The 14,316-nt window shown below is 42.1% G+C and overlaps 1 protein-coding gene across 2 annotated transcripts in view; it reads left to right on the forward strand.

Moving 5' to 3' along the window:
* LOC112080832 (zinc finger protein 518A-like) overlaps positions 1-13,002 on the forward strand; it is a 33,377-nt gene extending 20,375 nt beyond the window's left edge. For both annotated transcript variants that reach the window (XM_024146767.2, XM_024146768.2), the window contains one exon: positions 5,527-13,002. In XM_024146767.2, the coding sequence (XP_024002535.1) occupies positions 5,545-9,930 (4,386 nt within the window). In that variant the 5' untranslated portion in view covers positions 5,527-5,544 and the 3' untranslated portion in view covers positions 9,931-13,002. The remainder of the gene's footprint in view (positions 1-5,526) is intronic.
* The last annotated feature ends 1,314 nt before the right edge of the window (positions 13,003-14,316 follow it).

Raw genomic sequence — 14,316 nt, forward strand, 5'->3', positions numbered from 1 at the left:
CGTATATCTTCCTCAACGAGGACTATCCTGAAGATGTGCCCCAGAAGAGGAAAGAACTGATCCCAGTCATGAAAGCTGCCAGAGCGCATGGGGACATTGCGTACATCCGCTATGACAGGTTCATTGTTCACCCTCCCTCCCAGAAGCCTGGAAGGGATGAGAGAGCCAAGCCTATGGGTTCGTAGCCTCAACCCCGCAGCACACACACACACCAATTGATTCATGGACTACTGAATGTATATATTTTTTTTTCTCTTGATTTGTTTGCTCTTTTCAGTATTATGTCCATCTCTGATAAGCTATCCAAGAAAATAGCCCATATTAATATGTAGGTAAATGAAATCAATAACTTGCTAACATCAGATAACATTCATATATTATTTGTTTTTGAGACTCACTTAGATAATGAATTTGATACATCAGTAGCAATACAAGGATATAACATTTATAGAAGAGATAGAAATGCTCATGGGGGACGTGTTTCTGTATGTATTCATAGCCATATCCCTGTAATACTTAGGGAAGATCTTATGTCAAGTGTTATTGAAGTGTTGTGGTTGCAGGTTCACTTGGCACATCTAAAGCCTTTTCTTTTGGGGTGTTGCTATAGGCCACCAAGTGCTAACAGTCAGTTTCTAAATAATATGTGTGAAATGCTTGATAGTGTATGTGACGTAAACAGAGGTCTACTTTCTTGGGGACCTGAATATTGACTGGTTTTCATCAAGCTGTCCGCTCAAGAGGAAGCTATATCCGTACCCATTGGACGCAGTGATCACAATATAGTGGCTTTATCCAGGAAAGCCAAAGTTCCAACAGCAGGGCCTAAAATAGTGTATAAGAGATCATACAAAAGATTTTGCTGGGACTCTTGTGGATGATGTTAAAAATATTTGTTTTTATGAATTTATGAAATTGCTTCTTCCAATAACTGACTGTTAGAACTGTTAAGGCTCCATGGATTGATGAGGAATTGAAAAACTGTATGGTTGAAACAGATGGGGCAAATGGAGTGGCTAGAAATTTAAATTCAACTCCATCGTTCATCGAATCAGATGGCTTATTCATCACAAAACCATTTGATGTTGCCAATTATTTTAATGATTTTTTAATTGGCAAAGTGGGCAAACTTAGGCAGGAAATGCCCACAACGAACAGTGGGCAATTTTATTAATTCATTAAGAAAAACTAATAATGAAAGAAAAGCAGTGCAAGTTTGAATTTTGTAAAGTCACTGTGGGAGAGGTGGACAAATTATTGTTATCGATCAAAATGACAAACCATCTGGCATTGACAACTTAGATGGAAGGCTACTGAGGATGGTGGCTGACTCTATAGCCACTCCTATCTGTCATATTTTTAATCTGAGTTTAGAGGAAAGTCTTTGTTCTCAGGCCTGGAGGGCTTTACTTGTTCTAACAGCAGACCTATAAGCTTGCTACCAGCTCTTAGCAAACTGTTGGAAAAATTGTGTTTGACCAAATACAATGCTATTTCTCTGTAAACAAATTACCAACAGTCTTTCAGCATGCTTATAGAGAAGGACACTCAACATGTACTGCCCCGACACACATGACTGATGATTGGTTGAAATAAATTGATAATAAGAAGGTTGTGGGAGCTGTGCTGTTCGAGTTCAGTGCATCCTTTGATATTGTTGACCATAACCTGTTGTTGAAAAAACATACAGTGGGGAGAACAAGTATTTGATACACTGCCGATTTTGCAGGTTTTCTTACTTACAAAGCATGTAGAGGTCTGTAATTTGTATCATAGGTACACTTCAACTGTGAGATACAAAATCTAAAAATAAAATCCAGAAAATCACATTGTATGATTTTTAAGTAATTAATTTGCATTTTGTATCTAATAGAACTGAAATGATTTTCTTTAATGGAAGCTTCTSTAATGTCAAACATGTAAGGTGTGGTGTACTGCAGGGCAGCTCTCTAGGCCCTTTACTCTTTTYTATTTTTACCAATGACCTGCCACTGGCATTAACTTATTATGGCTGCAATCCCGTTAACGGGATGATATGACAACAGCCAGTGAAAGTGCAGGGCGCCAAATTCAAACAACAGAAATCTCATAATTAAAATTCCTCAAACATACATGTGTCTTATACCATTTTAAAGTAATCTGGTTGTTAATCCCACCAAAGTGTCCGATTTCAAATAGGTTTTTCAGCGAAAGCACCACAAACGATTGTTAGGTCACCGCAAAATCACAGACAAACAGTCATTTTTCCAGCCAAAGACAGGAGTCACAAAAAGCAGAAATAGAGATAAAATGAATCAGAGAGCCACGTCAAATAATATAAATACTCATAAACTTTGATGAAAGATACATGTTTTACATAGAATTAAAGATACACTTGTTCTTAATGCAACCGCTGTGTCAGATTTCAAAAAGCTTTACGCCAAAAGCCCAATATTCAATAATCTGAGAACAGCGTTCAGCCACAAAAGCAAGCCATACAGTTACCCGCCAAATTGTGCAGTCAACAAAACAGATAAAAAGCATTATAAATCTTCACTTACCTTTGCTGATCTTTGTCGGAATACACTCCCAGGACTCACACTTCCACAAGAAATGTTTGTTTTGTTCGGTAATGTCCATCATTTATGTCCAAATAGCTATTTTTGTAGCGTGTTTGGTAAACAAATCCAACGTCAGGAAGCGCGTTCACTAAAAGCTGACGGAATGTCCAAAAGATATATGTCAAACGATATATTGAATCAATCTTTAGAATGTTTTTAACATAAATCTTGAATAACGTTCCAACCGGAGAATTACATTGACTTCAGATGAGCGATGGAACGGAGCTCCCTCTCATGTGAACGCGCATGGTCAGGTCATGGCAGACCTGACTAATTCCCCCCTCATTCGGCCCCCCTTCACAGTAGAGGCATCAGACAAGGTTCTACAGACTGTTGACATCTAGTGGAAGCCGTAGGAAGTGCAAMCTCATCCATATCTCGCTGTGAATTCAATAGGATCTTGGTTGAAAATCGACCAGCCTCAGAATTCCCACTTCCTGGTTGGATTTTTCCTCAGGTTTTTGCCTGCCATATGAGTTCTGTTATACTCACAGACATAATTTAAACAGTTTTAGAAACGTCAGAGTGTTTTCTATCCAATACGAATAATACTATGCATATATTAGCAACTGGGACTGAGGAGCAGGCAGTTTACTATGGGCACMTYTGTGCACCTTTCATCCAAGCTACTCAATACTGCCCCTGCAGCCATAAGAAGTTAAACAAAGCATGTGTGTCCATGTATAGTGATGATTCAACCATATATGCATCAGCAACCACAGCTAATGAAGTCACTGAAACCCTTTACAAAGAGTTGCAGTCTGTTTTGGAATGGGTGGCCAGTAATAAACTGGTCCTGAACATCTCTAAAAGTAAACGCTTTGTATTTGGTTCAAATCATTCCTTAAGTTCTAGACCTCAGCTGAATATGGTAATGAATGGTGTGGCTGTTGAACAAGTTGAGGGGACTAAGCTACTTGGCATTCCCTTTAGATTGGAAACTGTCATGGTCAAAACATATAGATTCAATGGTTGTAAAGATGGGGAGAGGTCTAGGTTTAATAAAGACACCACACTCCAGAAAGCAAGTTCTGCAGGCTCTAGTTTAGTCTAATCTTGATTATTGTCCAGTCGTGTGGTCCTGTGCTGCAAGGAAAGACCTAGTTAAGCTGCAGCTGGCCCAGAACAGATCGGCACGATTTGCAATCAGAGGGCTGATATAAATACTATGCATGCCAGTCTCTCTTGGCTAAGAGTTGAGGAGAGACTGACTTCATCACTTTTTCTTTTTATAAAACATTGTTGAAAATCCCAAATTGTTTGCATAGTCAATTTACACACAGCTCTGACGCACACACTTATCCCACCAGACATGCCACCAGACATGCCACCAGGGGTCTTTTCACAGTCCGCAAATCCTGAACGAATTCAAGAAAGCATCCTGTCTTAATAAAATACCAAATACCCTCCACTGGACATTATTCTATTGGGTGATTCAATGAAGATTGTAAGTCAGACCAATACAATAACAGCAGTAACATTAATAGAAACTATACTTGTCAGTTGGTAATACTGTAACAAATATTCAAAGTATTCCCATGCATAATAGAGAAATACACTACATGGCCAAAAGTATGTGGGCRCCTGCTCGTTGAACATCTCATTCCAAAATCATGGGCATTAATATGGAGTTGGACCCCCCCCTCCCTTTGCTGCTATCATAGTCTCTACTCTTCTGGGAAGGCTTTCCACTAGATGTTGGAGCATTGCTGCGRGGACTAGCTTCCATTCAGCAACAACCGCATTAGTGAGGTCGGGCACTGATGTTGGGAGAATAGGCCTGGCTCGCAGTCGGCGTTCCAGTTTATCCCAAAGGTGTTTGATGGTGTGGAGGTCAGGTCTCTGTGCAGGCCAGTCAGGTTCTTCCACACCAATCTCGCCAACCATTTCTKTATGGACCTTGATTTGTGCAGGTAGTGTTCTCCTGGCATCTGCCAAACCCAGATTTGTCTGTCCGACTGCCAGATGGTGACGTGTGATTCATCACTCCAGTGAACATGTTTCCTCTGCTCCAGTGTCCAATGGCGGTGAGCTTTACACCACTCCAGCCGACGCTTGGCATTGCGCATGGTGATCTTTARGTTTATGTGCGAATGCTCGGCCATAGAAACCCATTTCATGAAGCTCCAGATGAACAGTTCTTCTGCTGACGTTTCTTTCAGAGGCAGTTTGAAGCTTGGTAGTGAGTGTTGCAACCAAGGACAGATGATTTTTACGCACTACGTGCTTCAGCACTCCGCTGTCCCGTTCTGTGGCTGAGCTGTTGTTGCACCACTTCACAATAACGGCACTTACAGTTGACCGGACAGCTCTGGCAAGGCAGAAATTGGACAAACTAACTTGTTGGCAAGGTGGCATACTGTGTCATGTTGAAAGTCACTAAGCTCTTCAGTAAGGCCATTCTACTGCCAATGTTTGTGTATGGAGATTGCATGGCTGTGTGCTCGCTTGTATACACCTGTCAGCAACTGGTGTGACTGAAATAGCCTAATCCACAAATTTGAAGTGTCCACATACTTTTGACCATTTAGTGTATGTGATCGTATACAAATGCAAGCAAGGATTGAAATTATTGTTTTAATCAAATATTAAATATGTTTTCAGTCTACACATTATTTGTGATTATGTTCCTTCCCGGGGCTGAATCTGGTCCCTGCCATATTGGGTCTTGGGATTTAAGCATAAATACCACTTTATTTTCGCACGCAAACCTGAGTTCAATTTCATGTTCAAATGTGTCAGGTGTCTAAAGTTCTGATTTGATGCATCACATAATTTTTCCTTTGACACCAATGCCTGATTTGCAAGGTTAGTCAGAATTCCCAAGTTGTGATTGACGACTGTTTAATCAAAAATGGATTCCGTGGTGAGAAATTGTCTTGTGCCGCTAGATAGCATATTTGTGACACTCTTCTCTTGTTCATAGGAGCCTGTATATTGAAGCATGGAAGAGGACCTGAAAACACTGGATGATCCTGCTGAAAGCCATGACGACATGGAGGCTGAGGAAGAAAAGGAATCGGCAAAGGACCACACCGGCCAGAAGTTAGATCAATTTCCCGGGTTGCCATGTAGTGACCAATGTGACCCTGATGAAACATCTGTTGAAGAGTCAGGTAGTCGCAAGACAGCCAGAAAAGCATCCAAGTCCCCATGTAAAATACAGCAAGGTGCAGTCTTCTCTGGGAAAATACTTAGCTTTGGGTGTTCAGAGTGTAAGGGTGACGCTACCTACAGCCCCAATGATCTCCTCAAACATTTTCAGGGGGCCCACAAGGGGACCCTGCCGACATATCCGTGTGACTTGTGTGGCTTTGTTACAAATGAGTTCCCTGCACTTCAGCGCCATCGGATCGGGCACAGGAACACTTTAGTCACATGCGAGATCTGTAATAATGATGTACAGTACTCTCTCCTCCTGCTCACTAGACACTATATCATGTCTCACAGCCAAAATGGCCACTTTCACTGCGAAAAATGTGAGTTTTCAACAGTTGACGCAGGGACATTTGTGCAGCACATCCATCATCACAATGAGAGCTGGCTCAAATGTGTGAAATGTCAACATGTCAGCTCTAGCCGAGGTGAGCACCAGAGGCACCTAAAACTCCACTCGGGTACCTTCCCCTTCACGTGTCAGGTCTGTGGATATGGGGCAGCACGGAGAGAATACCTCACAAAGCACATGGTAACTGTCCATGGTGAGGAGGCAGGCAAGAAAAACATATGGAGAGCAACGGAGGACAGCAACAATACCCTGGCAAACTCCTCTTCAGGATTAAAACTCCTGCTGAAGAAAAGCCCTGCTGCAGGTGGTCAATCTAAGGAATCCCAGTGGATGTCCAAACTGAATTCTCTTCCTGGAGTAGGTTTACTTGACCAAAATGGAAGGTTGTTGAACCCAGAGAAAACATTGGAGGAAACCCAACAGTTCCTTGACAGGGCTGTGGGTGTGAAAAAGGACTGTAAGAAGCGGGTCAAAGGGACTCTTAAGAATGAGCAGCAATTTGACTCCCAGGCTGTATCATCTATACCACCACCTAAGTCCCAGGAAAGTGATGACAGTTATGGGGCTGACACCCTAAGCCCGAACAACTCCAATGGACTAACTGTTCTCATGGTCAARAATAAAATCTCTATTCCACCTAACTGTACTACAAAAGTAATGGGGTTCAAAATGGTTGACGGCAAAAAGCATTTAGTTCTCAAAGTTATACCAACAGCAAAACCTGAGTCCTCCGCAGAAAATAAAATGTCATGTAGAGCTCAAGAGAGAGGCTGCCCAATTATAGACGCTACCTCCGATGGAAATCAATGCTCAGATTCGGCTGAAAATTGGGAAAATTCAAGTACTATCTTCCCTTACATGACAGTTCTAAGCCCCTCAGGAACTGATCGAGATACTGCAATTTCAGTTCAAGTGAAACCAGAGGAAGAGGACATTAGCATTGAGGAGATGTTGCCCATACTGGAGAAACTACCACAGAAAATAGTACAGAAAGCAAAACACACAGAGCAGCAGAGGAATGGTGAACAACATAAGTTTCAGGATGAACAGATTCCTTCCTTGGCAGTTTCTCCAATGACCAAAGAGTCAGATCACTCCACGATTCAGAACGGTAAACTGAATAACAATACATCATCAATTGCTAATCAGCCGAATGATTCTGAGTTGGGAGACATAATGTCTGCTTATTCAAGCCCTAATGTGACTGCTGTGGAGGTCGTTCCAGCCAAAATGCTCACAGATAAGACCATGCCCTCTGAATCAGCTTATGAGACCATGCTTCCCAAACTAGTCTCTGAAGAAACTATCAGCATGCTTAGAGTTGGTGACCTGAATACAGCTACAGCTGATAAGATCAGTGACCCCATCACTGAAAATTCCCCTGTGCCCAATGGAGAGACGTTACCCTCCAATGACAAACCTAAGAAGACTGCCTCAGAACCCATGACTGGCGACATCCTACCTTCTGATGATACCGTTGAAAAAAATAATTCAATTATCAAGGAGATGGTTCCTTCTGATTTTACTGCCAATAAGATGAATTCCTGTGTAGCGACTAAGACTAAAACTGAAACTTTATCCCCAGATCTGATGCCCCTACTGGAGTCACACCCAGCTGAATCAGACAACTCCAAAGAGACTGATACTAATGCTGAAAATCTTAATTCTCCCAACCAAGAGGTGTTCAGTTTTCATAATTACTCAAAGGAAACATCAAGCATTTCCTCCAACTCAACACAACCTTGTGAACATCCATCAGAGCTTTCGACAGAGGATGAAAGTGTTTGGATGAAAGAGTCACCTGAATGGAGCTTGACATTGGCTGCATCCCCCCAACCTCCAGATGAGGGAAATGGGGAAGTGGAGTCTGCAGAAGAGACTGAGACTGCAATGGAAAGAGTGTCAGACCGTGACATTGAGGTTGATGAGTGCATAGCTACTGTAGACCTGGCCACCCCAGTGGCAGCTGAGAGAGATAATCATGGACACTCTGGGTCTAAACACCAAGTCCAAACTACAGTAAAAACGGAGGAGGAGAGTGTTCCTGTGTCAGAAAGGGCAACAGGGAGCATAAATAGTTTGGCCGTGTTGGGTCGCATACTGGAGGAGCATTCAGATGCTATCATTAGCCACCAGCTTGAGAAGGATAGAATAGGCTGCTCAGCTGCTAGCCATGATTCTGTCAAGCCACCTAAGACTATGCTAAGGATCCTTAAAACTGCAGAGGGAAAGCAACAAATGTTCTTACAGACTGCAGAGAACCAGTTTGCTGTGCCTGTGCAGCTCCAAGGCAACGCAGGGTTCAAGCTGATAACCAAATCCTCTGCTCCTCAGATCAATGTGTCCTATGTTAAGCCAGGAATTGAAATACAGAATCACACCACAGGGTTGGCACTCACCCTCAATGGTGGAAGGTTCAGCATTCTAGGACATACTGTAGGTGCTAGTGAAAAAGGTGCAATGCCGTTATCTGCTATTCAGCCTGGAACCAGTACTAGTGCAAGCCACTACCTAGTCAACAACACAGCTTTTAAAAGAAATATGCTGTTGTCAGATGCAGCACATAGTTCTCCTGGAGAAAATACCATAAAGTCACTGCAGACTTGTTACTTAGTCCAGAGGCCAGTCCCTGTAACCCAGCCCCCCCACAATGCAGGTAGCAAATTAGCAAGCTCAATGTCTCAATCTCCACTCATGTCCCGTCCAGTTCTGGCAATGTCTGCGAACTCGGTGAACAAATTAACTGCAATGCACACTGGGCGACAAGCCTTCTTGGTTAGATATATCTCTCCAGCTAAGTCAGGGATGCTTCTGAATAGTCCTGATGGGAAGTCTGTGAACCAGAAAGGTCAACCTAATGAAAATCGAGGAAATAAAGTTGTTTATAAGATCGTCAGAACTGCCAATGGTAGCACATTTCTTGCTGGTGCTGCACACTCCTCTGCCAACAAGCCCATTTATCTGGCCACAAATTCCACACAGATGCCCTGTTTTCTGATGTCATCAAATAATGTCTCTACTGGAGGGCAGAAACTGGTACCCATACAAAATGCCTCCCACAAACCTGTCATAGCTTCCAAGCTCTCAAATCTTCTGTCCCCCCAATCCAACATGCAAGGTAGGGTCAGGCAGCAAGTGGGCATAGATGGTCTGAATAAATCCCCCCTTACCCCAAGTCGCCAGCTAAGTCAAAGGAAGAGGCACAGGAAAGCGTTGTTTGATGAACTCCCAGAGCACTTGCCTAAAGTGAAGAGGCTCTCGAGCAAGGCGGTAACTGAGAAAGGGGCTCCCTCGCTCTGGGTGCCTGTACCCAAAGATGCAGAGAGGACTCTGAGACTGTACCCATTCAGTTCACTACAGGAGATTAAATGCCCTCGACGAAATCAGCCGGTAGTGGTTCTCAACCATCCCGATGCCGACATTCCTGAAGTGGCCAGTATCATGAGGTCTGCTAACAAGTACAAAGGTGCTGTTTCCAAGGTGGCACTGTCCCAAAAAACGGTTCAAGCTCTCTCTGAACTCGGCCCGACTGGACTTCTGGGGAAAAGCGCCAAGGTGAAATGTCCCTCATCACAAAGCTGTGGGTCGAGACTTCGGCCTTCAGAAAGCAGAGTCCGGGAGCGATTTCTGTTAAAACTGAAGTTTAAAAAAATGAGCAGGAAAAAGTACGAGGTGGTGAAGTCCTTATCTAGATGTGCAGAGAGATCATCAATGTTCGCCTGTTGGTTTTGTGGTCGACTCTTCAACAACCAAGAGGAGTGGATAGGCCACGGCCAACGGCATCTCATGGAGGCAACCAGAGACTGGAATAAGCCGTTTTAAAGCTGTCACATAGCCCCTGGATGGGCCAAAATACCATCCTATAGTGGCACAAATGGAGAGATTAAAGTTGTATATTTTTCAAATGACTCATCAGTATACTTTATTCTTACAGCAGTTTCTATTCCCATAAATGCCCTAATAGCTATGTTTGAATCACCGTTTTTGAGGCTGATGTGTGGTGCAACCTGAAACCTTTTGGTATGTATAGATATTCTAATATGTTTATGTAAGTATGACTTAAACTCGTTTGTACAGATGGAATTGAACTGTGAAAACTTGGCACACTGTAATGGAGTATATTTGAGGGAGCACTGTTAGATTTTTTTGTATTCAGAAATGTACCAAATTCCTCAGGTGATTTCATATTCTCTGATTCAACTAATCTGCTTTGTAACATACAGTTGAAGTTGGAAGTTTAAATACACTTAGGTTGGATCCATTACAACTAGTTTTTCAACCACTCCACACATTTCTTGTAAACAAACTATAGTTTTGGCAAGTCGGTTAGGACATCTACTTTGTGCATGACACAAGTAATTTTTCCAACAATTGTTTACAGACAGATTATTTCACTAATAATTCACTGTATCAAAATTCCAGTGCGGTCAGAAGTTTACATACACTAAGCTGACTGTGCCTTTAAACAGCTTGGAAAATGCCATAAAATTCTGTCATGACTTTAGAAGCTTCTGATATGCTAATTGACATCAGTTGAGTCAATTGGAGGTGTACCTGTGGATGTATTTGAAGGCCTACCTTAACTCAGTGTCTCTTGCTTGACATCATGGGAAAATCAAAAGAAATCAGCCAAGACCTCAGAAAACATTTGTAGACCTCCACATGTCTGGTTGATCCTTGGGAGCAATTTCCAAATGCCTGACGGTACCACGTTTATCTGTACAAACAATAGTACGCAAGTATAAACACCATGGGACCATGCAGCCGTCATACCGCTCAGGAAGGAGACGCGTTCTGTCTCCTAGAGAAGAACGTACTTTGGTGCAAAAAGTGCAAATCAATCCCAGAACAACAGCAAAGGACCTTGTGAAGATGCTGGGGAAACAAGTACGAAAGTATCTATATCCACAGTATAGATATACAGCACAGTCCTATATCGACATAACCTGAAAGGCCGCTCAGCAAGGAAGAAGCCACTGCTCCGCCATAAAGCCAGACTACGGTTTGCAATTGCACATGGGGACAAAGATCGTACTTTTTGGAGAAATGTTCTCTGATCTGATGAAACAAAAATAGAACTGTTTTGGCCATAATACCATCGTTATGTTTTTGATTGATAAGGGGGACGCTTGCAAGTCGAAGAACACCATCCCTACTGTGAAGCACGGGGGTGGCAGCATCATGTTGTGGGGGTGCTTTGCTGCTGGAGCACTTCACAAAATGGATGGCATCATGAGGAAGAAAAATGTATGTGGATATATTGAAGCAACATCTCAAGACATCAGTCAGGAAGTTAAAGCTTGGTCACAAATGGGTCTTCCAAATGGACAAATGACCCCAAGCATACTTCCAATGTTTTGGCAAAATGGCTTAAGGACAACAAAGTCAAGGTATTGGAGTGGCCATCACAAAGCCCTGACCTCAATCCTATAGAAAATGTGTGGGCAGAACTGAAGAAGCGTGTGCGAGCAAGGAGGCCTACAAACCTGACTCAGTTACACCAGCTTGTCAGGAGGAATGGGCCAAAATTCACCCAACTTATTGTGGGAAGCTTGTGGAAGGCTACCTGAAATGTTTGACCCAAGTTAAACAATTTAAAGGCAATGCTACCAAATACTAATTGAGTGTATGTAAACTTCTGACCCACTGCAAATGTGATGAAAGAAATAAAAGCTGAAATAAATAATTCTCTACTCTTATTCTGACATTTCACTTTCTTCAATTAAAGTGGTGATCTTAACTGACCTTAACAGGGAATTTTTACTTGGATTAAATGTATTTGGATAAGGTGTTTGTAAACTTCCGACTTCAAGAAATTATTTTACATTTATCGTCTTTTCATAGGTTTGAGAGAACATTGTGGTAATTTGTGTTTTGATTCCCTTCATTTTGTTATTCATGTTCTATTCACATATTATTATTTTTTATGTTCAGAAATAGTTGTGAATTAGTTTTACAGGTATACAAATGGGTCGTCCTTGTGGATTTTCTTCTTTTTTTTAGCAGTTACATACAGTACTTCCTATATACATCCCGGTTTGTTTCACTATTTTACCTGTTTTTATTTCTGGGGTGACAGATGTTTTAGCTTCTTTTACGATAACACAACCCCATTTGTCTAATATCTTAATTGTCATTGCTTGACTTTAGCATTAGTCATAACATAGTTATGTTGATTTTAGCTCTCGTAACTGTCATTTGTTTCCACATCTGTGCTCAGTACGCAAAAATATCTCAACTGATTAATTATTGCATGAGTGATACTTTATGAGAATTTTTGCACATTTAGTACTGTTTAGCGGGCAGGAAAATGTTCCCCATGATCAAAGCCGTACTAGTAGTTGAAAATTAATAGGCATACAAAATAATATCATATGGCTTCATGAAAGACTGGTGAAACAGTATGCACAAAATAAGACTAAACCACAGTTTAAGCAGCAACCACACCAGCAGATTAGCTACTTTCCTTGTACATTTCATTCAAGTTTGTGTTTCTGATCTTATGCTAATTGAACACCTTATTTCCAATGTCCCAATACATTTGTTTTGTAGTAGTAGAGTGAGTTCTGTTAACACTTTCTTTTAACCATATATAATCTGTTTTATTTGACAAAATGTCACTTGTTACAGACTAGCCCCCTCCCCCTTGACACCACAATACCTCTGAACTCAACGACCAAATAATTGTTATTCTCTTAAGTTTTATGGAATTCTCCTTTTATTAGGAAAAAAAGTTTTTTTCAGTTTTAATATCCCTGTCAGACAGGTTGCCGGGATCTTTTTACCTGAGAATAAAGTGCCTAAACTGTTGTGCACCAGGTTGACACTATTGTACTGTATTCACCTCCTTGTGGTTCTCTCTTCTCAAATAAATGTAAGTACTTTGGAAAATAACCAATGTCTTGTGTTTTGCTAATATTTAGTTTTGTTGTGTCTTTGGGCACAGGAACACAGATTAATAGATTCATCTATTTGATTAATACAAATATTCAGAAATGTAAGATTTGACTAATTTAAACAAATAAAAATCCTCAGGACACACATCGTCTCTTCCTGTTTTATGCGGAAAAGCTCGGTTTTGTTTGTTTGGAAAGTTTGTTTAATAGAATATTGGGAAGTTCTTGATAGCTACCTAGCTTCTTATGTTGGATCCCGCAACGCAGTTGGCATCAGTTGCTGGGACTGCTTGTATCTTTCCAGTGATCCTGCCGACCAAGGACGGGTCTGAGGAGCTATTTGGCGTTGCAGCTACCCTAGCTGCTAGCTAGCTGGACATCAAGCTAGCAAGGTGTTCCTGAACGCAGCCTGTGATGCGGTTAGCCATTGTGGCTGGGACTGCGGATTGTCCCAGGTTTGTGGCTGTCTAGATCCCTGCTGTTTGTTGTTTTCATCTTTCCCGTGACCTGCCCTGTCTGGAACTGTGAGGAGTAACAGCCTAACATGCGTTGCTAGCTACCATGACAAAGACCGAAGCCGGCGGGAGTACTGTTGAGGACAGTGGTGTCTCTGTATCACACGTGAAGGATCTTTTAAACAAACTAAAAGAGACCTATAAGCAGTTGTTACAACCACAAAATAGTTTCAAGTGTTTTGTCCAAATACTGGTATATTCTACTAATAAAAGAATGGACGACCTGACCAGRGAAGTCCAGGACCTGAAGAACAGTTTGCAGTTCTCCCAGGGTCAGCTCGATGAGTTGAAACAGGATAACGGCAAGATGACAGCAAATCTGTAAGTCATTGAGAGAGGACATCAGTTCTGTGTGTGTGAATCCATGATAACAATGACCGATAAATCAGGGACAATCAAGGCGGAATAACATGTTTGTGGATGGAATTGCAGAATCTCCACATGAGTCCTGGACTGAGTCTGAGGATAAAGTGAGGGAAATGATCTCTGAGAAATTGAAGATGGGCCACAGGAAGATTGAGGTGGAGCGTGCCCACAGGACTGGAAAACTCACCACCGGCCCAGGTGATAGGCCCAGGCCAATAGTGGTCAAGTTCCTGAGGTTCAAGGACAAGGTAGCTGTTCTGAAAAGAGCCAAGAACTTGAGAGGAACGTATATCTTCCTCAACGAGGACTATCCTGAAGCTGTGCGCCAGAAGAGGAAAGAACTGATCCCAGTCATGAAAGCTGCCAGAGCGCGTGGGGACATTGCTACATCTGCTATGACAGGTTCATTGTCCACCCTCCCTCCCAGAAGC

This window comes from Salvelinus sp. IW2-2015, unplaced genomic scaffold (assembly GCF_002910315.2).
Source record: "Salvelinus sp. IW2-2015 unplaced genomic scaffold, ASM291031v2 Un_scaffold16525, whole genome shotgun sequence".
In the NCBI taxonomy this organism is placed as follows: domain Eukaryota; kingdom Metazoa; phylum Chordata; class Actinopteri; order Salmoniformes; family Salmonidae; genus Salvelinus; species Salvelinus sp. IW2-2015.